This window comes from Phocoena sinus, chromosome 15, assembly GCF_008692025.1.
Source record: "Phocoena sinus isolate mPhoSin1 chromosome 15, mPhoSin1.pri, whole genome shotgun sequence".
In the NCBI taxonomy this organism is placed as follows: Eukaryota; Metazoa; Chordata; class Mammalia; order Artiodactyla; family Phocoenidae; genus Phocoena; species Phocoena sinus.
In genome coordinates, this window is record NC_045777.1 from 73181419 (window position 1) to 73195689 (window position 14271).

Here is a 14271-nt window from a genome sequence, read left to right on the forward strand (position 1 = left end):
GCTCGATGAGGTGAGTAGGAGGGCCTAGGTGAACCTCAGATGTAGGCTCACGTGCTCTTTCCATTGTATCACGCTCACCATCTCTTCCACTCTGGGGAAATACTTTGCTGAACTGTTATATAGGAGTTGGTAAATGACTTTGTCCCTATCCTTAAAGGCCTCCAGCTTATCGAGATGCAACATCTGGTTCCAAAGATGAAAACACTGAATTCTCCTTTTACTTACTGTCAATAAGCCTTTTTCCCCGATTCTAAGCTGCAGACGCCTGCTGGCTTACACTTTAAATACATGACAAAAATCCCTTCTGACTTTAGGGCAAAAGGCCAATACACCTGGTGGATTATTCCCTGTGACCTTCTCTGTGTAGCCATGGCTCCCACCAGAGGCAGGCCAGGTCAGCCAGACTCTTGCATTCTATTGTCAGTGGTTCATTTTCCTTTGATTCAGTGATTCAACCATATTTGGGTACCCACCATAGAGCATCACGCCTTGGACATAAGGGGCGTTAACACTATGAACTCAGAAGTCCTGAGCCTTTAGGAAAATGGGCAAGAGCCCAATGATGAACCCAGGAGGGAATATGCTGGGGGACTGGCCAGTAGTGAACTGTCTGGTCATTTAGGTCCTTGAGCAAGGTAGTCTTGGCCTCTTTCAGGAAGTGAATGATTAGGTACAGAATGGAGCACTCTAAGACCACCACTGAGGACGAGGTAACAACTGAATAATTCACTTACTCAACAGCACTTCACTTACCTTGCAGTAACAGAGAGGAAAAAAAAATCAGATAATGGAAACTCTGACAGGTATATTTGAAAGTAGGAAAACTGCAGAGCATAATGGAGACTGGAGGTCAACTCCCAGAAGTAAATGAAATTTTGAGCTCTTTGTGAGGGATGGAGCTGGGTTCATTTAAAAAAAAAAAATGATGCCCCCCAAATTGCGTCCAACATGGACTTAAGACAGCTTGGAGAGGGCAACTTGAGTCTTTCAGGAAGAGAAAGCTACAATGCCTTAAGTAGAATAAAAACATCTGCAGGGAAACTGCCTATATTAAGAGAATGAATTTTCATCTCCAACCAATAAACTGGATAATCTAGGTTAACAATGACGTGTAGTGCTGACCTGGCCACAGGGAGCCCACACATGTAATGGGTCTGCTCCCACATTTCCTGTATCATTCACCTGATTACAACAGTTAGTATTTTAGTTTCATTACTGCTCAGTTTACTGCACATTGGCTCCAAAGGCCTGTAGCACCTGGAATCTTTTTAATGAGCAGCATGCTTGCTAGGGAGCTACTCCTTACATAACTATTTCTCTACCAAAGCTCCTCAGGAAGCTCTGCCAGATCCTCCAGGCGGCCACTACTTTAATATCCAGAGACTACAGACTAGATACACATAAAGACACGTGGAGACAACTGTGTTCTTCTGCAAAATGCATTCTGTTCAGCATGTGTACAACATGTGTGATTTACAACCTTATACTTGAGACACATTTGGAAATAAAATCACTTTATTCTAATTAATTCACAAACAAATGCATGTTTAAGAGGCCACACAAACATCCGCCTAGCCCCAAACCCAGTATCATCTCAGGGAGCTTCTGTATGGTGAGAATATGGTGAGAATACCCTCTTCCACTGCAATCCTGAAGCACAAACGCTACTAATGATTGAGGAGCGGTTAACTGCTGGCTTCACACTTTATATCTTCACTATCAATTATATTTTTAATGCTAAATCAACCTGGTCATGAGAGATGATTTTTCATGCCTTCAACTGGAACTTCTTGATTAAGCTAACCCTGCAAACAGAAAAGGTTTGTTAGAAGAGCACTAGCTACATATTCTCAACAAAACCAAAGTCCTCCAAATTATGAAAGCAGGGGTGAAGCCCAAGGTTATTAGTTTCTTTCATAAGCTGTTTAAGGCTGCAACCAATAAAACTTCAACTCTACACTTTGAAGCAGAAATATAGTTACTTTGGTATTAGACATAGTTTCATCAAAGACTTCTGATAAACTTGGCCATGCAATGTCTTAATTCCACAGTTCGACCACCTATAAGGATTAACTTCTCCCCTATCCCTATTTCCTACATAAATGAAGGTGGGGAACTTTGAGAACCACTAGCCCAGACCAGGGTTTTAAAACGTTTTTCTGTAAACAATCAGGTAAATACTTTTCGCTTTGTGGGCCATATAGTCTCTGTCACAACTGCTCAACTCTTCCTTTGCCATGGAAAGCAGCCATACACAACACCTAAATGAATAGGAGATGGCTGTGTTTCAATAAAATTACTTACAGAAACAGGTGTCAGGATGGCTTTGGTAAAGGGACCATAGGTGGTCAACCTCTGGCCTAGACCAATTCAGTATAAGAAGCCTGAAAAATGACTCTGTATATATTAAATATACTCTGTGACTCCATGAGAATCAACTATAGATTTATCCACAAAAACCCTTTCTAAGTTTCTAAATAAAATCTGCAGAACTATAAATAAATAAAAATGCAGGCGGGAAAATGAAAATAATCATTTTTAATAGGTGGTGAACTCTTAGATTGACAGGAGGAAATCACACAAAAACAAGTAGACCGCCAACATTCCAGAGAACCTAACTCTCTAAGTCCCACCGAGGGATTTAATAAACTTGTCTCTCTCAAACGAGGTGTGGAGAATGACAACGCTCTATCAGATCTTGCGCTCATTCCTGGACTTCGGTGAAATCAGCACTAAGGCTATGCAACAACCACAATAAGATCTTGGCACACTCATCTATACCCGCCTAAGAAAGAATCAGAGTCAGAACGTAACTGAATCTGATTCTTCCTTAAGCAGGTAAAAGCCTAAGATAATGACTAGAAAACTCTGGACCAGCTCCTTGTTAGATTATTTTTAGAGTAATTTAAACAAAATCTCCTCTAATTTGTCAGTTTAATTTATTAAACACAGACTCCCTAAGTTTTATAAGGTCCAGGGGTACCATTCAGTGAATTAAGCAGATGCAAGTTCAACCATGGACTGATGTATCTATCACCTACCGTTCGCCAGTCTGCACTGTTTCAGCACCTCACTGAAACCTTCACAAAGCTTAAGGTCACCCTGGTTCTGGGCACACTCCAAAAACTGTTTCACCTCAAAAAGGCATGGGCCATTCTGCTGCTGCTGTGCCAGCTGGGTTCCCTGAGGCTCCTGCAAAGGCATAACATTCAGGACTGTTAAGAAAGGAAATCAGGGACTTCCCTGGTGGCGCAGCGGTTAAGAATCTGCCTGCCAATGCAGGGTGCATGGGTTCAAGCCCTGGGAATGGGTCCGGGAAGATCCCACATGCCGCGGAGCAACTAAGCCCGTGAGCCACAACTACTGAGCCTGCACTCTAGGGCCCGTGAGCCACAACTACTGAGCCCGCGTGCCTAGAGCCCGTGCTCTGCAACAAGAAGCCACTGTAATGAGCAGCAGAGTAGCCCCCTCCCAAAGCCTGCGCACAATGAAGAGGAGCCCCCACTCGCCGCAACTAGAGAAAGCCCACACGCAGCAACGAAGACCCAACGCAGCCAAAAATAAATGAATGAATGAATGAATGAATGGAAATCAGACTTATACCCGAACAAAGAGCAATAACCACTCTTTGAGGTTAATTGGGGGAACAGAACTAGAACCAGATGCAAATTAAAGTTTCTATCTAATAACGTGGACAGTGAAAAAAATTAAAGGCAGAAAGAAATGAGCTTTAACAAAAATCCCAGTTGTCATCAGAAAGATTCATGAACAAAGATGCAAATTAAGTGGTTATCTGGGCATCTAAAGACCAGTGGTTCAATGATGTTTCATGGAGGAAAAAATGGGCCTACTACAGAAAAATAGATGGATGAGAGTTTTAAGTACATCAGAAATACAGTAGAGTATACACCCATGCTCCTTAAAGGAGAAAATTCACGTATCTCAGAAAGAAGGGCAGTGGCAAATATCAGGTAAGAGATGAGAGAGCACAGAGCCATCAAAAAGATTTCTGAACACTTAACGAAGATTGAGACTGAATCAGTTGTGACCATGACAAACAAAACATATATATGTATATGTGTATATATTTATATTCATTCATTCATTCACTCATTCATTTATTTATGCCAGGCCACACGGCTTCTGGGGTCTTAGTTCCCCAACCAGGGATTGAACCCTGGGCCCACGACAGTGAAAGCGGCAAGTCTTAACCACTGGACCACCCGGGAATCCCCCAAAATATTTAAAATAAGGGGTAAGTGGCTGCTTGACAGTCCATCAGGTTGAACTGCCACAATTCTACTCCTTGAGAAGAAATACCATTTGTCCAGGACTCTCTGACGCTGGCCTAAGTAAGGTACTAACTCAACTGCTGCCAAATATGGATAAACCATTCTCCACAGGTGGAGACAGTCCCAATACATAAGGCACTTACAACTAACTAGGTTTTCTCATAAATACACCACCGAAGAGAATGCTGCCCCAAATCTTACCTGGTAAGTGATGTCAGGCCTTGAGGGCTCAGCATTACTTCCTCCACTGAAGCCACCAGTGATGGCATGACCCAGAGTGTGGCCGACAGCAGAACCCACAGCCACGCCGGCTGCAGTGGTTGCCATCTGGGCCATCAGACCTGGCTGCCGAGGACCAGCAGCAGGTGAGCCAACAGCAGATGGTGGAGCCACTGCTGGTGGCTGAGCTGCGGGTGCTGGCCTGGGTGCAGTTCTCATCTGAGGCGCCCGGCTGTGAAAGAAAGGAACAGAAAGTATAAAGTTCCCACTCCCAACCAAGTTTGGAAATTGTCAACTTTTTTTTTTAATAAATCCAACAGGATATTAAGTCGATGCTATATTCTTTTTTAAAAAATAATATTTATTTATTTGGCTGTATGGGTCTTCATTGCAGCATGTGGAATCTTCAGTTGCGGCATGAGGGATCTAGTTCCCCGACCAGGGACTGAACCCAGGCCCCCTGCATTGGGAGCGAGGAATCTTAACCACTGGACCATCAGGGAAGTCCCAGGAAATTGTCAACTTAAATAAACAAACAAACAAACAAACGAAAACCCCTTGTATATTAAAATAACCTCAGGATTTCATTTTAAATTATTAAATGCAAATACTACATACATACAAGAAAACCTTACAGAACACAATTCCCTGAACTATTTACATCATTTTCTCTTTAACCTTTTACGGTTGTAATCACCAAGTACAAATGTTTTTTTCCCTGCTTTTTTCCAACCATTTCCATGTATTCACAAAGTCTATAGTATCTTTAGAGAACACAGTTATTCCAATGTCATAAAAATCAATATAACTGGGGCTTCCCTGGTGGCACAGCGGTTGAGAGTCCGCCTGCCGAGGCGGGGAACGCCGGTTCGTGCCCCGGTCCCGGAGGATCCCACGTGCCGCGGAACGGCTAGGCCCGTGGGCCATGGCCGCTGAGCCTGCGCGTCCGGAGCCTGTGCTCCGCAACGGGAGAGGCCACAACAGTGAGAGGCCCGCGTACCGCAAAAAAAAAAAAAAAAAAAAAAAAATCAATATAACTGTTAATGAGACAAAAGCCTCTACCTTCATGGAGCTGACATCCTATTGAGGGATCAAATAAATGTTAAGAAAAAAATATTGAGAGCGAGGGCAGCATGTTGTGGGATACTGCAATTTTAAGACAGTCAAGGGAGGTCTCACTGAGCTGGTAACAATTGAATGAACACGGAAAGATAGTTATCTGGGGAAATAAACTAATCCAATTCCTTCATTTTACAGATTAGAAAACTGAAGCCCAGTAAGTGGAAGTGACTTGCCTGAACTGTTATACCTAAACTGATTTCAACTATTTCCCATCTGTAGAACATTTGGATGCCTTCAAAATTTCACTAATATGTCCAATGTTCCAAAAATCTTTCACACAGAAGATTTCTGCATTTTTAGATTGTGGTTTCCCTTCCTTTGGATAGCAGCGTCTTTCCATTACGTGAACTCCTTCCCTACACTCCTAGCACGCAGTCTGAACACAATTCACCTTAGTCTAGAGAAGCAACATGGTCCTCTGCTAAATGTCCTGAATTTGTCACCGGATAACTCAGGTCTAAGACCTGGCTTCTCTACTTATTGGCGGCATGACCTTGGACAAGTCACTTATTCTGAGTCTCCAGTTTCCTTATTCCTGTAAAACATGAAAATATCTACCTCTGAGGCTATCAGGAGGTGCAACTGGCAGTACATTTTACAAGTATTTTATCAACTAGAAAACGTCATGTACATGTGAGGCCTTAGTGACTGTGTCCCCTACTGGGCCGAGCCCTTAGAATGCTCACTGCTCCTGGAAGGTGCTCAAAGATTATTTACTGAATTGAAATACGATCGTTTCTCCTGATTATACTACCTTGCACTTTTTTTCTTGCTATTTTAAAAAAAAATCTATTTAATTAATTATTTTTGGCTGCATTGGGTCTCCGTTGCTGCGCGTGGGCTTTCTCTAGTTGCCGCGAGGGGGGGCTACTCTGCATTGTGGTGCGCGGGCTTCTCATTGCGATGGCTTCTCTTGTTGTTGAGCATGGGCTCTAGGCACAAGGGCTTCAGTGGTTGTGGTGTGCGGGCTTCAGAAGTTGTGGTGCACAGGCCCAGCAGCTCCGCGGCACATGGGATCCTCCCAGACCAGGGCTCGAACCCACGTCCCCAGCACTGGCAGGCGGATTCTTAACCACTGCGCCACCAGGGAAGCTCTTCTTGCTGTTTTAAACGTTTCAGCCAGATTACACTTAAGAATGTCCATTTCCTTCTAGAAGTGGCCTGTTTTAACTTAAAATGGACTCTAAGTAATAATTCATGGACATTCCAAATTAGCAAGTTTGCCACTAACGGGAAAACTAGCCAAACCAGCTTACGGCGACCGGATGCGGGCCCACGCCGCCCCAACCTTCGGACGCCCCAGTCCCCCGCCGCCCAGCCGCCCCGAGGCCCAGCGCAACCTCCCTCTGCGTCACGGCGCCGGCAGGGCCCCAAACCTCGCGGTGGCCTCACCTGGCCGGAGGGGCTACGCGGGAAGTGCGGCTTCGACTTCCACGAGGCATCTTAAACGCGGGACGAAGCAGGGTCTACAAGCGCAATACTCGCAGAAAACCCTGGCTACTTCTGCGAAGCGCGAGAGCGGAAGTTGGAAGGCGGGGCTGGACTCAGCGCGCGGCCAATCAGAGCACAGGCAGAGGCCTTCCTTTCGCCGACGTCTCCGCGGGTCTGAAGGTCACAGGAAGAGCAGGACGTCATGGCGGCGCCTTGTCGTGCACGGTTTACGTCAGGAGCTCGGCGCCAGGACTGTTTAGAAAACCGGAAGTGTCCGTGGTTGTCGTGCAGACCTTGTCCTCCGAACCTAGCGCGAGTCACAACCGCTAGCTGTTGCTTCCTAGGGCACAAGGACCGTCGCTACTACCTTCAAACGTTTGCCTTATTAACATGGTAGGTCAGCTCCAATCTTGAGTGAGTGAGTCAGAGCTCTGGCGTGATTGTCGCTGGACCTTGGGCCAGTTACTTAACCGTTCTCACCATTAAGTTACTCATTTGGGTAAATATTTTTTGAGGCACAATGTGGGCACATAATAAGACGGAAAACTTTAGGGATCGACAGAGCTGAGTTGGTTCTACGTGTATTTTGTCCGTGGATCCAGTCAACAAAAGTTAAATTCAGACAGTAATAATGCCTTACATTTATGTATTTCATACATTTTCAAACCCCTTTCATATATTATAGAATTTGTGCCCGTAATTGGTATGGTATTCGTTCACTGATAATTAAGTGAGATGTTCTGAATGATCTCCAAGTGCTAGCTAGGTTCTGGAAATAGAGCAGGAAATAAGACTACCTCCAAGGGGTTTAAATTCAGGGAGGCAAGAGACAAAACACCTACATAAATTAGATGGTGGTGATATGAAGCGAAAGCAGGGTAAGGGTGGTAGGGAGTTAGGGGTTGGAGAGGGCATGAGTCTTTGAAGAGGAAGTATTTGAATGGAGTCCTTGAGGAAGTGCGGAAGCAAGCCTCGTGTTTATCAAGGGTACGAGCATTCCTGGCAAAGGGAATGGCAACTGCAAAGGCCCCAAGGATCTGTGCTTCAGTGATACTTGGTGTGAAATGCTTTTAACAGTACATTTTAGCGCCTCTGCAGTAGGCGACAAGTTAACTAGTGGCATTTCATGGGGGGCTTCATGGGACAGTCCTTGGGGGTGGGGTGGGATTTATGGAGGAGAGAAAGCAGAGGTAGAACCTCCATTTCTGCTTGGATGCCAATCAGAAATTTCCCCCTTCCACCAGAGGTAGCAGAGTTTAACACAGCCTTTCCAGCAACAGCAGAATGTTTGTGGAACTGAGGGGTAAATAATGCAAAAAACTTTTGTGAAAAACAAAGTTTTATTTTCACAGAACTTTTTAAAGCAATGAAAGGTTTACAAATGATAAGCCTTTGTATTCGCCTTTGGATAATTCATAGAAAGAGATGGGAGAAAGGAACTTTATTTATAAAGAACATTCTGGCACCAGAAGAGCTTAGAGTGAGCAGAGCTTTGGACAGACAGGCATGCAGACCAGAACAGAGACAATTTTAATCATACTTAGCTAAGTCACTAATTCCTAAATTGAAGAGAGAAAATTAGATGTTTGTACAAGGTTATTTTGTGATAGTAAAAGATTAAACAATCTAAATTCCTGTCAGCAGAATACAGGTAAAAAAAAATATGGCACATTCACACAATATGCAGCTATAAAAAAGAAAGAAGTTTTTCTGTGTATTGATATGAAATGATTTCCAAGGTAAACTGTCAAGAGAAAAAAAGCAAGGGGCAGAATTGAATATAGGGTGCTGTTTGTGAAATGGAGAGAAAAGCCCATAGTGTTCATGCATAAAATATCTTTAGCTGATAACACTGGTTGCCTTCAGGCAGTGGGCACAGGGGTGAGACTTTTACTGATAAAATTTTCTATCTCTTGGATTTTGAAACAGTTAATGTATTACCTCTATTCAAAAAAAAAGGACATGTAAAAAGTTAAAATGAATAGCAAAAAAGTGGGAATTGAAAATAAATAGAATTCTGCTACCTATCATTTGCAGTTTGGTGGGTTAGGTGTGCCGAAGTTCACACTTTAGTAAAATTTATATACCAACTTATTCCGTAGTGATCACAGTCATTCTCAACAAATGCAATTACAGTGATCAAAATTTGAACAACGAACTCTTGCAGGCATTGTTACAGATATTTGATACAGATATTTGGCTGAGTGGACTTTTGATGATTGCAATAAAAATTCTACTGAAATTAGGTGGTAAATATCAGAAGTTTTAAAACTGTGCAAACTCTGTTCCAGAAATTCCATGTCTAAGAATTTGAGAAAGTCATGAATGTGAAAGAAATTAGCCATAAGGATGTTGATTTAACAAAATGTATAAAATAGGGAAAACGGGAAATAACCTAAGTGTCCTGCAATATACAATTAGTTAAATAAGTTATAATACATACATACAATGAAATGCTATGCAGCCATTTAAAATGTTGTGAAAGAATATCTGAAGTGAGAAGTATCTTCACAAAACACCAAGTGAAAGAGCAGGTTACAAAGTAGTATACATAGTATGTTTGTATTTTGAGAAAGTTCTTTTATATTTTAAAGGCTGTAATTATATACATCCCAGTAGTATTGGATAGTGATTTCTTTCTTCCTTCCTTTTTTTTTTTTTTTTTGGCTTGTCTGTATTTTCCAATTTGTCTACAGTGGACACACAATAATTAAACCTACATTGGTGGTTTAAAATATGTCCTCAAATTCCTTGACACTCCCTTCAAAAGGTGGAGCCTAATTCCTCTCCAGCCTCCTGAAAGACCCTGAGTTAGAATCATCCAGCTAAGCCACTCCCAAATTGTTGACCCACAGAAACTGAGATAGTAATTTGTTACACAACAATAGGTAACTAATACACATAACTTCTACAGTGAGCATATTTAAATTTTAAAAGCTCTAGTATCTAAAATGAGCAAAATCTAGTTAGAACAGCTTACAGTGTTGCTTTAACATAGCTGATGTCTGGGTATGCTGTACTTTACAGCAGGAATTGTGTAGGAACTGAGATGTTTAAGACATTAAGGTCCATACACTGTAAATGCAGTTTTTTCTTTGGATAACTAAGACATAGTTATATGAATATAGTGACTTGCACATATCAGACAAAAAAGAATGAATGAATGAATTAAACTGTTGATCTGAAAGTACAGAATACTATAAAACAAATGGTTAAGTGGTGTTTATATGAAGTTCTAAAGGATTTTAAAGGAATGGACATTCAGTGTGGATGAATGCTTCTGGGAGAAAGTGGCACTTGGTGCCACTTTCACTTAGGTGAAATTAGTTTTAGAAAAATTAAAATTGTAAAGGGCACACTGAGTAGCACAGCACAGATTCAAAGGAAGAAGCAGAATTGAATATGGTGAAGTTAGAGGACAGAAGACATGTGTCACGAACCAGTGTGTTTTTGGAAGTTGTGAGAAACAAACTTAAGAAAATCTAATAGATGGGGACTTGCCTGGTGGTCCAGTGCCTTCCAATGCAGGGGACGCGAGTTCCATCCCTGGTCGGGGAACTAAGATCCCACATGCTGCAAGGCAACTAAGCCTGCGTGGCACAACTAGAGAGAGAAAACCCGCATGCCACAACTAGAGAGAAGCCTGTGTGCTGCAAGGAAAGATCCCGTGTGCCGCAATGAAGATCCCATGTACCACAGCTAAGATGCGATGCAGCCAAAAAAAAAAAAAAAAGAAATGCAATAGATGATTTGCAGCACAATATAAGGCATCTAAGCTTTTTGGCCTGCAAGGTTAGAGCAGCACTGAGGATCTTTATATTATTAAAATGGTCTTCTGAAGATTAATCTGGACATGTTTGAGATATAGCAGAGGGAGACTAGGGGTAAGGAAAAAAATCCTGAAGGCTAAGACAGTGGTGATGTGGACATTATTACTAATTATTTGAGTGCCTATTGTATACCAGGCACTGAGAGCTTTACGTGCGTTATTTCATTTATGCCTCACAAGAACTCTTGAAATAGGTACTGTATCATCCCTATTTTATAGGTAAGGAAACAGATGCTTAGAGTTTAAGCAACTTGCCCAAGTCCATACAGGTGTTTGACTCCAAAGTGAAGACTTTTACCATACCACACTGTCTGAATGTTGGAGACATTTTAAAATAATGAAGTGAGTGAAAGAATTTAAGACTTCCTTGGCAGTCCAGTGGTTAAGACTCCGCACTCCCAATGCAGGGGGCAAGGGTTCCATCCCTGGTTGGGATACTAAGATCTTGCATGCTGCATGGTGCGGCCAAAAAAAAAAAAGGACTTCGTGACTAGAGAGGAAGGAGAAGAGGGATCACGTTCTGTAAACTTAAAAATAATTACCATTGGGGCTTCCCTGGTGGCGCAGTGGTTGAGAGTCCGCCTGCCAATGCAGGGGACGCGGGTTCGTGCCCCGGTCCGGGAAGATCCCACATGCCACGGAGCGACTGGGCCCGTGAGCCATGGCCGCTGAGCCTACGCGTCTGGAGCCTGTGCTCCGCAACGGGAGAGGCCACAACAGTGAGAGGCCCGCGTACCGCAAAAAAAAAAAATAATAATAAATTACTATTTATTGAGCACCGGTTATGTGCCAAGCCCTTAAGGGTGTCACATTTTATTTATTTTATCTATAATCCTGTTTGGCGAGGTAACCCAATATTATTCCCATTTTACAAATGCAAAACCTGAAGCATGGTGGAACTTGAAAGTAGCTACCACTCAGAAGTTTGCTGAATGCCAGATTGATGAACACCCACAGCTAGGATTAAAATTCAAGTTGTTCCTTCCAGAACACCACCCTTCTCCCCCAACAAAGGACTCACCGCTGGGTGCAGAGACCTGACTGAATGCAGAGTGAAGAGAAAGAAAAGGGACCCTGCCATACTCTGCATAATTTTTAAACTATAACCCTAGTTCTTGGACATGGAGTTTGTGGGTGGTTCTGAACCACAGAAGGATGTCTACAGTTGAGGAAAACTGTGATGCTGGGAAGAGTGAATGTTTTTGAGTATCTGTTATGCCAGGTTTTCTAATTAGCTGTATGACCTCTGGAAAGTTACTTGAGTTCTGTGCCTCAGAATCCCGTCCGTAAAATGGAGCTAGCATTCGCTTCAAAGGATTGCTGTGGGGTCAGCAGTGCAGAGAATTCCTATCTTTGTTCTGCCCACATTCGTCTTTGTGACCTCTTCTTTGCAGATAAGAACTCAAATATTTGTGGACTTGAAACAAGTTACCACAGCAACTTAAAAAAAACACCAGAAGAGTTTAAATGCCATTCTTGCTGCTCTTTTAATTAAAAACCCTAAACAGGCATACCCACTTGGATGTTACTTAATTAACAATCAGTGAGGAAAAGATACTGAACTTAAGCGATGTCGAAAAGAAGTTCTGTTGACCAACATGGACTGTTCCCCTTAGGACCAGAGTTATAGCTGGAGTCAGAGAAAGTACTTTTATCACGTCCTTTGGGTATGGGTATTCTGTTGGAAACCAGACAAAAACAAAAATCAATTCTCTTTAGTCCGTGCATAAACACTGGAAGTAAATCCCTTACTTGTATTTTTAGAAAGATGTTTTCTGCGTTTCCTAGCCCCTTCTACCCAACTAAAAAATTCCCAAAGGTAGAATTTTAACTGCCGCCGGGAGACAGGCTGGGAGTTTAGGGGGCCCAACTAATGACTCGCTACGCGGGGCAGCCTCAGGAGGGGGCGACTGTGCCCCGTTCGAGTCGCAGGGGGCGGACCGGAGCGCTCCCGCGGGCTCGCACGCACCAGCACTCAGGCGAGACGGGTGCGCGGCCGGGGCTGCAGCTGGCGCTGGCGACGCTTGCGCTGGCCGTTGAGGAGCTTCTGCGCGATCCTGCGCTCGTGGCCGCCGGGCACCCGCCAGTTGGTGCGCAGTTCCCGCTCGCGCCGCGTCCGGCCCTTGCTGCGCCCGGCCCCGCAGGCCGGGAAGTCGCGCAGGTAGTAGTAAGCCGGACAGTCATAGAGCTCCTCCTAGGAGCCAACCAGCGGCCACGCTTCGGGTGGCGGCAGCTGGGCCTGACCCTGGACGCCAGGAAACGCCAGGTCCATCGCGCCTGGCCTCCTGGTCTGCCGCTCGCGCGCCCGTGCGCGCGAGTTTGTGGAGGCCCCCCCCCCCCCCCCCAGCGCTTCGGTTGGCTCCGCCGAATGGGGCGGGGCCTAGGGCTGACGTCACAGGACCGGGAAGGTACTCAGCGCGAGGCCTCTGCGATCTGGTACCTGGAACCGTGATCCTTTCCTCCATCCCGGCCTGTGCGCCGCCTGAGCGAGAAGGGTATTTGGCAAAATTCGACCAAACACTTGTTTATGTCGGTCAAAAATGGGAAATTATCCAAGTATCAAGTGTGAGGGAGCTGTGCATTACTCCGGCGGACTTTTATCAGCATTGAACATTTTGTTAGGCTATTTGATGACAGGAGTAAGTGCTCAATAAATGATGCAAAGTGAAAAATGAGCTTCTGAAGTAATATCTTTGGTATCCCAGTAATATATATTTAAAACATGTCTGGAGTGAAAGGAAATGCGCTGGAATGCTAAAAGTACTTCTGGCTGGTAGGGACATACACACATTAGTTCTTTTTTCCTTTCCACAGTCCACGTGTTTGATAAGGGGTACGAATTAACTGTATTAAGCGAGCGAGAGATTAAGAAGGGCAAGTCACCCTGCCTGGTGCAAGGCCGGGAACCGCGTGCAATTTCGGATTATCAGCAGGTACCCAAGCCCTGCGGCCAGGGGACGCTAAAATTATGGTAGCTTGATGCGCCGGCAGTTTTGGGGTGAGGGCCGAGAGTTGGGAGCGGCCGCGCGGGGGGACCAGCGCGAGCCCAGCGTCCCACCCGCCAGCCCCGGTTGCGCCCAGCCCCGCGGGCGTTGGGGGAAGGATGCTCCCCGAGAGCTGCAGAGGCGAGAGGAATCAGGCCGAGTGGCCTACGCTCAGAAAAGTCCAGACCTACCTCCTCGCCGAGGGCAGCTGCACAGCTGAGCAGGAGTCATTAACACCCTGCGGCACCCGAGGCTCTGCGGTGACTACCCGGTCTAATTACCTAATTACTGTCTCCGTAAACGCTGCTCTCAGGGAGTTATTGCGAAGAATGCCTTTGTTTTGGTTTGGTTTAACTAGCGCAGATAATTCTCTTCCCACGAAAATTGCATCTAT

The 14271-nt window shown here is 44.5% G+C and overlaps 2 protein-coding genes across 2 annotated transcripts; both read right to left on the minus strand.

Annotated features, from left to right (window-relative positions):
• Nucleotides 1–1497: 1497 nt before the first annotated feature.
• Nucleotides 1498–7181, minus strand: CHCHD2 (coiled-coil-helix-coiled-coil-helix domain containing 2). Its single transcript, XM_032607051.1, has 4 exons — nt 7026–7181; nt 4494–4743; nt 3042–3192; nt 1498–1805 (listed from the first exon to the last, which is right to left on the minus strand). The coding sequence occupies exons 1-4, from the start codon at nt 7073–7075 to the stop codon at nt 1795–1797; spliced, it is 462 nt and encodes a 153-aa protein (XP_032462942.1). The 5' UTR covers nt 7076–7181; the 3' UTR covers nt 1498–1794.
• A 5180-nt stretch (nt 7182–12361) lies between these two features.
• Nucleotides 12362–13165, minus strand: NUPR2 (nuclear protein 2, transcriptional regulator). Its single transcript, XM_032606420.1, is given in 2 exon segments — nt 12362–12571; nt 12863–13165. A coding segment is annotated over 1 exon segment (297 nt). The 3' UTR covers nt 12362–12571; nt 12863–12868.
• Nucleotides 13166–14271: the final 1106 nt, after the last annotated feature.

Excerpts from the sequence above, each read along its gene's own strand:
- CHCHD2 (XM_032607051.1), bottom strand. The coding sequence starts at position 7,075 with ATGCCTCGTGGAAGTCGAAGCCGCACTTCCCGCGTAGCCCCTCCGGCC. Across the intron at positions 4,744-7,025 it reads CGCGTAGCCCCTCCGGCCAG|CCGGGCGCCTCAGATGAGAA; the intron begins GTGAGGCCACCG and ends TTTCTTTCACAG. Across the intron at positions 3,193-4,493 it reads GGCCTGACATCACTTACCAG|GAGCCTCAGGGAACCCAGCT; the intron begins GTAAGATTTGGG and ends ATGCCTTTGCAG.